The sequence below is a fragment of the Rhamphochromis sp. 'chilingali' genome (genome assembly GCF_963969265.1).
Source record: "Rhamphochromis sp. 'chilingali' genome assembly, chromosome: 16".
In the NCBI taxonomy this organism is placed as follows: Eukaryota; Metazoa; Chordata; class Actinopteri; order Cichliformes; family Cichlidae; genus Rhamphochromis; species Rhamphochromis sp. 'chilingali'.
The window spans coordinates 8,542,664-8,555,016 of NC_137943.1; the positions used below are offsets into that span (position 1 = coordinate 8,542,664).

At 42.4% G+C, this 12,353-nt stretch overlaps 1 protein-coding gene across 1 annotated transcript; it reads left to right on the plus strand.

Moving 5' to 3' along the window:
* LOC308383429 (peroxisomal trans-2-enoyl-CoA reductase-like) lies at positions 1-2,265 on the plus strand. Its single transcript, XM_080861381.1, has 8 exons — positions 1-273; positions 562-695; positions 772-937; positions 1,018-1,099; positions 1,209-1,305; positions 1,387-1,497; positions 1,730-1,841; positions 1,934-2,265. Exons 1-8 carry the CDS (start codon positions 162-164, stop codon positions 2,014-2,016), a joined length of 897 nt encoding a protein of 298 aa, XP_080717507.1. The 5' UTR covers positions 1-161; the 3' UTR covers positions 2,017-2,265.
* The last annotated feature ends 10,088 nt before the right edge of the window (positions 2,266-12,353 follow it).

Genomic DNA, 12,353 nt, shown 5'->3' on the forward strand with positions numbered 1-12,353 from the left:
CTAAAACATGGACCACAGTAGTCAACAGTGCTATTACATCCAGGCTGAAGTACTGGAACCAGTAGAGTTCACGGAGAGCCGATTTGAGTTGCTTTGCTCCTTTATGCCGCATCACAAATTCTGACTCCCTCGGCCTTCCTCAGCGGTACCACGCAACAAGGATGGGGGCTTCCAGTGTTTTCCGACCGGGCTTGTTCAACCATAAAGTTGCAATAGTGACGGGTGGAGGCACCGGGATCGGTAAAGCTATCTCTGCGGAGCTGCTGGAGCTGGGTGAGTGAGTTCTAATAGTTGTTGTAGCGCAAAGAGTCTGAAGTGAGGAGCAGCTGAGTGACAGCAAGTGAACTTCGACACAGATACAAACAAGTCTGTAAGAGTCGCACCAGTCCCTCGGTCAAGTGCGCGCAGGGACACTGTGAAAGTGTGGCTGTGAGTGTTCGCTAACAGCTGGAAACACCAAACATCTGGTGGCTTTCAGTGTTGTTTCACAGTAAATTGACTCGAAGCTTTATTTCGGAAAGTGCTGTAATTGTTTTTCGTGGCTCACTTGTTGGTCTTCAGGCTGCAGTGTGGTGATCTCCAGCAGAAAGGCAGACAGGCTGGAGGCAGCAGCTCGGGAGATGAGACAGAAAATCCCTCCCTCCAGTCCTGCAAGTGTCACTGCTGTGCCCTGTAACATCCGCAGCGAGGAGGAGGTGAGCAGCTCTGCATCTGCTGCTCGTTTCAGTGCGTAAGTGGCTGATTTTCTTTTTGTCTTTCTGTCATTTGAAGGTGAAGGCTCTTGTGTCATCAGTGCTGAAGCGATATGACCGTATAGACTTTCTGGTGAACAACGGAGGAGGTCAGTTCAGAAGCCCTGCAGAAGACATGTCCTCTAAGGGCTGGAAGGCTGTGGTAGACACCAACCTGACAGGAACCTTCCACTGCTGCAAGGAGGGTGAGCCGGGCACAGATAACACAGGCTTTGGTGTTTGTGGTTTGGTCTCTCAGCGTGACCGTTGTTGTTCTCCCCTCCAGTCTACACAGCATGGATGAAGGAGCACGGAGGCGCCATCGTCAGCATCATCGCCAACATGTGGAACGGCTTCCCAGACGCGGCGTAAGAACAGTTTCCCTCATTATTCACACACAAATCTGCAAAGTCACACAGTTTAAAAAAAAAAAAATTAATTTGCCTGCTGCGTGGTGTGTCTCCTCCTCCTCGACAGCCACACAGGAGCAGCGAGGGCAGCGGTGGATAACTTAACTAAGAGTCTCGCCATCGAGTGGGCAGCCTCGGGGGTCCGAATCAACGCTGTTGCACCTGTGCGTACAGCTCAGCACATAATCAGTTTTGTTTCAGTTTTTCAAGATGTGCATGATTTTCATCTCTCTGTTTGGCTGCAGGGTAAAATCTTTTCCAAAACAGCGATGGAGAACTATAAAGGTAATAGACCAGATCTTTTCAAGATGTCCGTTCCATTCACTCCTTCGAAGAGGCTGGGAGTGCCCGAAGAGGTTTGTTAGAGAAAAAAGTCTCCTTAAAATGTGTTACAGACAGAATGACTTTAACATATAAGTCGGAGTAATTCTAATTCTGAAAAACGAAAAAAGAACCCAGACCCCAAAGGTCTCACAGTGCTCCATAAACAGCATTAGGATATAAAGAAGTTGTGAAGCCATACAATAGAAGGAGAAAGGTTAAAGCACAACTGTACTGAACAATTTTTGAATTGCCGTCTTTGCCCAGGTCTCATCTGCAGTGTGTTTCCTGCTCTCTTCTGCTGCTTCCTACATTTCTGGAGCCACGTTGAAGGTCGATGCGGGACAAAGTTTGTATAAGTCCATGTGGGAGATACCGAGTACGTATAGCTCTCTAACACAACTGCACAGTAGTCTTCCCAGTATATATTAGATTTAGTATGAGGAGCTAAATTCTTGTGTTTGTCTCCAGACCACAGTGCATGGCCTGAAGCTCCAGAGGGGGAGAACCTGGATGCTCTGAATGAACTGGTCGACCCAAAAAGCAAACTCTGATTCACTCATGGGACGCGCGAGAGCACAAAATCCCCACACCAAAAGGCATCGTGGACTCTGAGCCACAAGCATTATCAAGCACTGTATTTGTAGTGTGTGACTGATTATTAAGAGTCTGCACATTACTTTATGTAATTAATAGCACTACAAGTGTCCAGAGGTAAAGATTTGTAACATTCCAGCTGCTGAAATGTACATATTGTTTTTCTTTCCAATGCTCTTGTCAGCAAGTCTATGAGCAAAATTTATTAAAACTGTAAAACAGAATAATATCATTTGTGGGTGTTTTTATTTATTTAACCTCTCCGTGTCTGTTTTGAACTCATTATCTCATAAAAGACTCTAAAAGATCCCTGATTACATTAAACAGATGGGAAATACTTTATATCATATTTAGCACTTCTTTTGTTACAGCAATTGACAGAAATATGAAATTACATTAGTACTAACCAGTGTTGGTAAAGTTACTTGAAAAAAGTAATCAGTAACTAATTACTGTTTAGTTACTGATGTGATTCTTGGACTGGCAGATATTTTGTATCATAGAGGGTTACAGCATGTGGTATCAAAGGTTTCCTGCATCTGTTCTTGGGGAATTGTGTTAAATGTACTTGAGAAACCAAAGAATGTGATCACCACTATTATAAATGGGAGTAAGCTCTCGACAGCCTGTAGATGATTACAAACTGTTCTCGTAGTTTTGGCCTGTGTGCATTTTAGTTTCACTCTTACAGCAGGCGACAAAAAAGCAATATTTTCACCAGGGAAGGGGCGTTTGAAAATAACTTTTAGAACAAATGCAAACAGAAAAACGCCTCTTGCTAACGTATTGCTTGCCTCCTCATATGTGTGAAGTTGAGGTTTAATTTACATATTATCCACTAATTGGGGGATAATATGTGGTAATTATTTAAAGGTAGTTAATCGCTGTTAACTTTGTTCGAGGAAGTGAAAATAGCATTTTTGTGTTGTTTACAATTACAACATATATTACAGTAACCCCAGTAAAAAACACACACACACACACACAAACTGTACTTATTCCTGCTTCCTCCTCCGTCTTAGTGATCCTTCCAGTTGTGTCCTTCATCTTCTCTATCCATTGACGAGTCTTGTGGTCCGTTTCCAATATGAACTCCCATCCAAGAAGATAATACTTAAAGGAATAGCATGACTATTTCATCAAGGTAAACTGCAGCAAAATCAGATATGTCAGACAGTACCTGATCCATCAGTGTATGGAACGTTGCTGGGGCACCATGCAGTCCAAAAGGCACGACTGTAAACTGGAACAAGTCCTGCGGGGTCCAGAAAGCAATCAGCTCTTTTGAGTGCCCAGTCAATGGTACCTGCCAATAACCCTTGCAGAGGTCTATTATTGTTAGATATCTTTCCTTCCCAAGGTGCTCAACTATGTCATCAATGCAGGGAGTTGGATGTGAATCAGATTTTGGAAGGCCACCCCTTTGTTGGAGCTTGACCTGATTAAAGCACTTAAGATCAACAATATAGATGGGAAATTTACATACAAAAAAAAGAGGACCTGGTATGGATCTGCGAGAACCCTAATAAAAGTGAAATAATGGGCAGTCATTCACTTCCTCTTATGGAGGATTTGTCCACAAAACTGGCTGGTGCTACACACTATAGCCAGAATGTTTAACCTGAGCTTATCATCAACTGCATCTTCACCCTGACAGTCGCAGTGACTTGCTTCAGCACCTTCTGCCTTCGAGAAGATGATGCACACAGCTCTGAAACATCTACCAGGAGTGCAGAACTACTTGGATGACATTATAGTGTACGGGCATTCCAAGGAAGAACACGATGAACATCTACAGGCTGTTCTCCAGCGTCTAACCAATGTTGGTCTGCAGATCAATTCCAGTAAAAGTTCATTCGGGCAGAAACATATTCTGTTCCTGGGACATGTCATTTCAAAGGAGGGCTTGTGCCCTCACCCAGACCAGCTGACTGGCATCTCTGAAGCTTCTGCACCAAAGGTGCAGGCTTAACTTCATGGTTCAGCAAATTTCTACCAAACTATGCAACAGTAGTAGAGCCACTGCAACAGCTACTTTGAACAAATAACGTAGCTAAACTAAAATGGACCGATGCAGCAAATGAAAGCTTAAATAAGCTGAAAGAAATGCTCCTGAAAAGCCCAGCACTTGCAATCTACAACCCAAAGCTGCCAACGTGATGGAGTGCATCATTGCTTTTGGTTCCCGCACCCTGTCTCCAGCTGAGAGGAAATATTCAACAATAGAACAAGAGGCCCTCGCCTGAGTATGGGCAGTTAAAAGATGAAAGACGTAGATATGGGGACACCGATTTACCCTAAGAACAGATCATCAAGCTCTCACCACTCTGCTAAGTACTAAAGAGATGAACAGAGCTGGCAGGAGGATTGCACATTGGTCAACTAGACTGATGTTTTTCCAGTACAACATGGAGTATCGTCCTGGAAGCCAGAATATCATGGCAAACAGCCTGTCACGTGTTCCCTTGCACACCACTGACATAGCTGAAGGTGCTGAACAGGATTTCATCACAGAGCTAGCTGAAATCTCTCCTCTCTTAACATCACTTCCACTTTTTGATTTTAAAGCAGAATGTGAGGATTGCCCCAAACTAACAAAACTGAGACTGACCATTCTTTCGAAAGTGAAAAAGTCCCTTCTAGATGAAGTCAAACCTTACTTCCTCTTGCGAAATGAACTGGCAGCAGAGTCACGAAGTCAAGAGCCTAGAAGAACATGAAAGCATAGTTCGCACTAAACGACGCCTTAGAGAACTGCGCTGTTGGCCACACATAGATGAAACTGTCCACACAATTCTGCACGTCCTGCCAGGCTTGTTATAAAACAGCTACTGTTTCACCTGCTCCTTGCAACTCATCAAGTTTCCAGAAGGTCCATTTAAACTTGTTGTGGTCGACATTGTTGGTCCATTTGAACATGGGACCTATGACTGCAGGTTTGTTACTGACTATTTTAGTAAGTGGCCTGAAGTTGCATTCACCCCAAATGCCACAACTGCAACTGCTTGCATTCCTTACTTCTGTTTTTGCCTGTGAAGGAAACCCCTGCACCATTACCACCATTAATGGTCCACAGTTCACATCCACTGCCTTTACTTATTTTCTGACTGAACGTTGCATTAATCACATGAAGACAAGTGTGTACCATCCTCAACAGGGTACTGAAAGACTCTATTCAGACAGCACAAGCTACTCAGCGACCCTGAAAAACTGTAGTTGCGGAACTACATTACAGCTATTGGGCTACCTCCCATGCTACAACTGGTGGGTCCCCTTTCCAGCTCGTCAGAGGGAGGCCAATGTGGACTAAATTAGACATTTTACCTCTGTCGACAAATGGACGGTATAACTCCATCAGAGCTAAGGTGGTACAGATGCAGGACAAAAGTGTGTTGTGCACAAACAAAAAGAGAAGTGCTAAACCTTATAAAAGTCACTGTTGGTGCTTCAGTTAGAGCAGTGGCGGTCCTAGCCTGTTTGGCGCCCGGGGAGAACACTCCCTCCGGTGCCCCCTCTCCGGCGCCCCCCCACACACACACATAAAACATATTAAGGATTATACATTAACATAAAACTGTTGTCGGAACCATACTGAATTTCGCCAGAGAAACACGCACACACATATGAAGAGAGAGAGAGTATGCATAGTATGCAAACGGCTACCAAACAGCCATCATAATTCATCATACAATGAGAACAGGACAAATCAGCAACTGACAATGACTAATTAATATTAAAATCTACAACATGATGTATTGTTTGGAGTTTAGTCTGTTACTGTTACTATTTTTACCATTTCTTTTTGGAGCAACTGTAATCCACATTATTTCCTTAGGGATTAATAAAATATTCTGATTCTGATTGTTTCAGGATGACCTGCCATTATCCAATCACACATCTGCTTACCTGCATCTTTTGCTCGTTTCTCCTCCTCTTCTTTTCTATTTTTTCTAAACTGAGCACCTGATGGCTTTGACCTTTTCTTGTCCATCTTACATTTGTTTTCATTTTGCACTGCAGTATGAACACAAATCCCCCAACTCGAGGATCACCACAACATAACCTAACACACCTACACCTTAGTTCACAGATTCACTTTTCTAGGGTTTATTTCTGGGATTTCACACAACCCAGGATTCAAATCATGAATACATAATGGGCTTGGATTTACAACATTATGAATGAAATGTGCTCTATTTGGAAGCAGCCGGCCCCCCTCCCCTTTCGACGGGTTGTGTGTGAGACTTTAAATCATCAAACTGTAAATTTTAAATTGTTATTGATCCCTTTACCCCGAGTCCTAAAGTGTATATTTATTTTCTTACTCTTCTTATATTTATTGTTTGTTTACTTGCACTGCTGTAACTTGAGCCTCATCGTCTCGTCTCTCTATATACTGGACTGAATATAGCAGAGATGACAATAAAGTTTACTTTGACTTCAGCAGCGAGCAGGCGCACCGAGGGCTCTTGCGCGCATTTTTCGCGTATAGAATTTCGAAAAAACATCGGTGCAAATTATAAGCCTGTATCATGATGTCTGGTGTTTTCATGTTTGTTGGTTTGTTTTTATTTTGTTTTATTTTGCGAGTTGGTTATTAGATGCCGCTCCAGCCAGAGAATCCTCCACCGCCCCGCCCTCTCCTCCCTGTGCCGCAAGCAGCAGGCGCACCTCGCAAACGAGGGCGCCCTTACTCCCAGCAAATGGGCGATAGAAAACCGATCGGTGCCTATGCCATTCACAATATGCGCTGGCTGATGTCGGGGCAGCATGAGTACGAGCAATTTTTTATTTTTATTTTTTTTGCCGATGCCCGTGATGCCGCCCCCCACCACGATGCCGCCCGGGGCAACCGCCCGTGTCGCCTGTATCAAAAACCAGAGGGAGTGTTCGCCCGGGGGCGCCAAACAGGCTGGGACTGCCACTGGCCACAGTGTTTGGTGTTTTCAAAAAAAATAAAAAAACAAACACACACACACAAACAAAGGTAAATCACATTTAGCTACTGAAATATGGCTCCAGACTAGTTGGATAAGCTAAGCTAAAAGCAGATGCTTGGCCTGTTTGATCTGCGTGGTTCATCTCAGACACCATGCTTTATTTTTTCCTTAAGTTGTCAGAAATATAAAACTGAAGACTGAAGTGTTGTTTAGACACCCTTAAAAGTAAACATGTTGTTTAATGTTTGATTAATACCTGCACTTTACTTTAGCTGAGAACTGCTTTTCGGGTAAAAGGGGAGATGTTGTAATTACAGGCTTATGTAGACTGAATCTGAATGTTATGTGCTTCTATGGGTGCTGTTACTCGTTCAGGCCATGTGGCGCTGTTGTGAAACAGGTAAGTGAGGAGGAGTGAGAAGAAGTGGAAGAGTGCGATGTGAGCGTTTTTCAGTAACATTAAAGTGTGCCTAAAAACAAGTCATCGTTTCCAGTGTTATATACAAACACAACACTCTCCTGTATTTGTACTCACCTGCTGGGACAAGTGTGATATGAGACTGGCATTGAAGAGCAACTTCTCTGCAGTGATGTGCAGAAAATCAGAAATGGCCTGGAACTGTGTGAACCGTTTCTTGATCTTCTCCATGAAAGGCTGTGAGGATTTTTTCATGATGTCTTTGTGTGTGGACATCACAGAGTCGATGTAAGCTTTGTCATGAGGTACAGGATAGGTCAAAGTCTCATAATGTTTCCCTGGACCCATTCGTATGGTGGTCTCTGGCGTCACCACCGTAACTGTGTCCACGGCGACCCATTTCCTGGGCAATGGCTTTAAGACCTATCCAATGACTCCCATCCATGGGCACCACGAGCAGTTTGCCTAAAACATTTGAAAAACTTGCAGGCTTGGTGTGAGGAAGTTCAGCCTCTTCTGTCTTCAGTTTGTTGTCAGGACTGGACTTTTCTCTATCTGCAGCACCGCTTATTTCCATGGCCATGTTAAGCAACAAAAGCACAAAGACTCCTGCTGTTCTCATAGTTCTTAGTCAGTGTACCAACGGCTGACTGAAATGAGCACAGAGAAAGTTTGGGGGGAATGGCAAAGGAAACACCCCCTTCTCTGAGCTTTAAGTTCTACAGCTGTGAACCAAGCTGCTCTACCTGCAGGCTCCTCTGAATAAGTTGTTTTAATACCTTGGTGAATTAGCAGATTTGATTCGCATGTGTTCAAAGTCCTTCCTGTCTCTTTTGGGAATCTAGGTGAGAGGAGCATGAGTGTAATAACCCTGCTAAAGCAAACGTTACAGAGAATGTGCTGCAGCTTTAATGCAGTTTCAAAGAGCAGCGTTATTACAATATTTTTCAACAGTACTGTATTTCCAAACCTTCCTCTAACCACACTGAGGATCAACTACCTGCATCTTTTTAACACAGTTGCACTCAAGTCTTTGTAGTTGGTATCAGACAACCCACACATTTACACACTGAACATTCTAATCAAGACACATGTCAAGAAAAAGTAATATTAGCTTGGGAACCCCTCTCAGCATCATAATAGTTCACTCTATTTTAAACAAAAAATGGTATGTCTTTTATCTCCTAGGAATATCTGGAAATATGGTTTTCCTGGTTTTATGAACAAGGATTTTTATTTTTAGTGAAGCAGTATTTACTTGTATGAAATTCAATCTGAAGACCTGCTGTGCAAAAAATTGGGTACACACCAAAATTAGTTGTTAAACCTTGGACTCTATAGAGAGATGTGTCCAATCATAAGAAAAGGTATTTAAGGTGGCACATGACAAGTTGTGCTTCTCTTTGACTCTCCTCTGAAGAGTGACAGCATGGGATCGTCAAAGCAACTCTCAAAAGATCTGAAAACAAAGATTGTTCAGGGGGAGGCTTGTATGCAAAAGCTCATTTAGATAAGCCAGATTCATTTAGGAAGAAAGAGCTTTGGACTGATGAAATAATAATTGAGTGTTTCGGTCATAACAAAAAGCACTTTGTGTAGTGGAAGGAAACACTGCATTCCAAGAAAAACACCTGCTACCCACTGTCAAATGGAGGCTCCATCATTCTTTGGAGCTAGTTCAAGGACTGGGGCCCTTGTTGAAGTCCAGGGTCAGATGAAGTCAACCCAGTATCAACAAATTCTTCAGGATAATGTTCAAGCATCACTCACAGAGTTGAAGTTTGTGGTGTTGGACATTCCAACAAGACAATGACCCAAAACACAGTTGGAAATCTACAAAGGGATCATGCAGAGGGAGAAATACAATGTTGTGGAATGGTCATCACTGTCTTCTGACCTGAAATGTAATAGAAAATCGGCTGTATGTGACTGTATGTGGCACCAAATCACAAAAGCAGTTTACACTTTAAATGGTTAAATAAAGACTAGAATAACAGAGAAATTCCCAACAATCGGACAACCCCCTCTGAACAAGCACGTGGCACGTGGTGGAAGAAAAAACTCACTTTTAACGGGAAGAAACCTCTGGCAGATCCAGGCTCAGGAAAAGAGCAAAAAAATTATTAATAACTACTTTGGAGCGGTAAACACAAAAGGTGACTGAAAACAAAACACAAACACACACACAGAAATGACATGCATTATATAATAACCCTGACAGGTTGTTGTAATAAAATGTAAAAAACAACAACAAAAAAACAACAACCCCAAAACAAACAAACAAAAAAAACAATGCTGATCAAATACTAATGATTCAACAGATCATAAATATTTGAAGGAAACAGCTGTTTGCCCTCTGACCATTTATCACCAGGAATCACTACACAGCAAAATCTCCAGTGTTAAATTAACACTGGAGAGTGTCTATATGGGTCCACACCTCTGAGTGTTAAATACAACACTGTTGAGTGTTAAATTAACACGTTTGACAGTGTTATATGTTTAAAAGTAACCTAGTCAGTTTTGAAGATTAACAAAGACTAACACTGAGCAGGAATATTTCTAACATTTTGAGTTATTTTAACACTGGAGATTTTGCTGTGTAGAAATGTTTTTTTCACATAGGTTGAAGTTGAAGAAGAGAGCGCAGTTGGTGCTACGCTCCCTCGGCTTTCCTCAGTGGGGCCTAGAAACAAGCATGGCGGCTTCCAGTGTATTCCGACTATTGCAACTTTGTTCAACCATAAAGTTGCAATAGTGATGGGTGGAGGCACCGGGATCGGTAAAGCTATCTCTGTGGAGCTGCTGGAGCTGGGTGAGTGAGTTCTCATAGTTCTGCGGGGAGCAAATGGGCAATAGAAAACCGAATGGTGCCCATGTAATCCCCAAAATGCGCGGGCAGCATGTGTGCGAGCGACTTTTTTTGGGGGGGGGGGGGGGTCCGAAGCCATGATGCTGCCCCCACCAAGATGCCACCCTGGGCGACCCCCCCATGTCGCACATATCAAAAAAACACTACTGGTCTCCAGGTAGTTAGCCAATCCACAGAGACAATTGCCTGGATCCACCAATGACAGAAAGGGACCTGCACACTCAGATTTGCATATGAGACAACATTATGACAGCAGTCGTAACAAAGTCCATGTGGGTGATACAGAGTATGTACAGCTTTCTAACACAACTGTAATGTAGTTTCCCAGTATATATTAGATTTAATATGGGGGGCTAAATTCAAGTGTTTGTCTCCAGACCACAGTGCATGACCTGAGCCTCGAGAGGGGGAGAACCTGCATGCTCTGAATGAACTGGTCGACCCAAAAAGCAAACTCTGATTCACTCATGGGATGCGCGAGAGATCCCCACAAAATCCCCACGCCAAAAGGCACCGTGGACTCTGAGCCACAAACACTATCAAGGACAGCATGGTGGCCTGGTTAGAAAGTCTGTATTTGTAGTGTGTGACTGATTATTAAGAATCTGCACATAATTGTATGTACCGTATTTGGCAGACTATACGGCGCACTTAAAATCCTTTAATTTAGTCAAAAATCGACAGTGCACCTTATTTATGAATTCTGGTCGTGCTTACAGACCTCAAAGCGATTTTATGTGGTACAAGCGCTCAAAAATCCGTCAAAAAATGTTTTAGTACGACTTTGGTAAGCTACATCGCTTGATGGATTGTTGGAGCATTACAGCTACCGTAGTCAGGAGCCTCACGACTCATAGTAATCTCAAACGAACACTGCAGCGTCACTGAGAGTTAAAAACTGTCCAAATTCTTTCATTTTAATACAATGATCAGTGTTGCTGCTTTACCAGGTGTAACAATTAAGTTTAACATTCAGGCATCTATGAAAACAGAATTTATTAAATTTAACAGAGTTAGAAGTTAGCAGGAAACATGATATAACCAGTGTTGGTCAAGTTACTTGAAAAAAGTAATCAGTAACTAATTACTGATTACTTCCCCCAAAAAGTAATCCCATTGCTTTACTGATTACTTATTTTCAAAAGTAATTAATTACTTAGTTACTTAGTTACTTTTTAAAAACACGATTTACAACCTGAAGAGGTGATAAAGCGATAGATCTTTCAGCCCAATTCTACTTTTTCTACATAATCCATCATACAAAATGTAATCAAATGGAAAAATCTCTTTTTTTAACTTGTTTTATCAGTTTTAATCTTTTAACTTTATGCATCAAGCAAAAATTTAATTATATGCAACATTCTGACTTGAATAAATTAGTTTAACATTTAAACCTATTTTCTGCACATTCCAGCACATAAAATAAAATATTTTTTGTGTTTACACTCACTCTTTCAAATAGATGCAAGTAAAACACAGCAGAAAATAAATAAAGTCAAAGACTCAGCGGTCCCGTTGCTCTATTTTCACCTGTAAAGCAGGACTGCGGTAGGCGGAGGTTTACCCTGGTGCAGGTGTGCCGCGGTCAGTTGAAGAATCCGCGAGTTTCTCTGTGAGTTTCCCATTACGTCGTTGCGCACTCAGTGCTTGCTTGGAAGTTTAGGGGGTTTTTTCGCTGTAAAAAGAAGTTTTCTTCCCACGCACAACGGACACTAATGTTTTTGTCACTTTTTATGGAGTCAAACTCAAAGTAAGGTCAGTACTTCCACGCTTTAAACGCTGCACGCTCACACTCTCTCCCACAATCGATATGTGAGCCATTGTTGATCTGCACACAGCTGTTGTCACTAACGGCGCACTCGCTTACGTCACTGTCGTGAGACATTCTCGCAAAAAATCACGGTTTTACTAACGCAGTAACGCAGCGTTACTACGGGAAAGTAACGGTAATCTAATTACTTTACTCGTTACTTGAAAAAAGTAATCAGATTACAGTAGTAATCTACAGTAGTAGATTACAGCAGTAACACGTTACTGCCCATCTCTGGATATAACATGTTCTGA

Coding starts and splice junctions, on each gene's coding strand:
- LOC308383429 (XM_080861381.1), top strand. CDS start 162: ATGGGGGCTTCCAGTGTTTTCCGACCGGGCTTGTTCAACCATAAAGTT. Junction 1,306..1,386: donor GAATCAACGCTGTTGCACCT/GTGCGTACAGCT, acceptor GTTTGGCTGCAG/GGTAAAATCTTTTCCAAAAC. Junction 1,498..1,729: donor GGCTGGGAGTGCCCGAAGAG/GTTTGTTAGAGA, acceptor GTCTTTGCCCAG/GTCTCATCTGCAGTGTGTTT.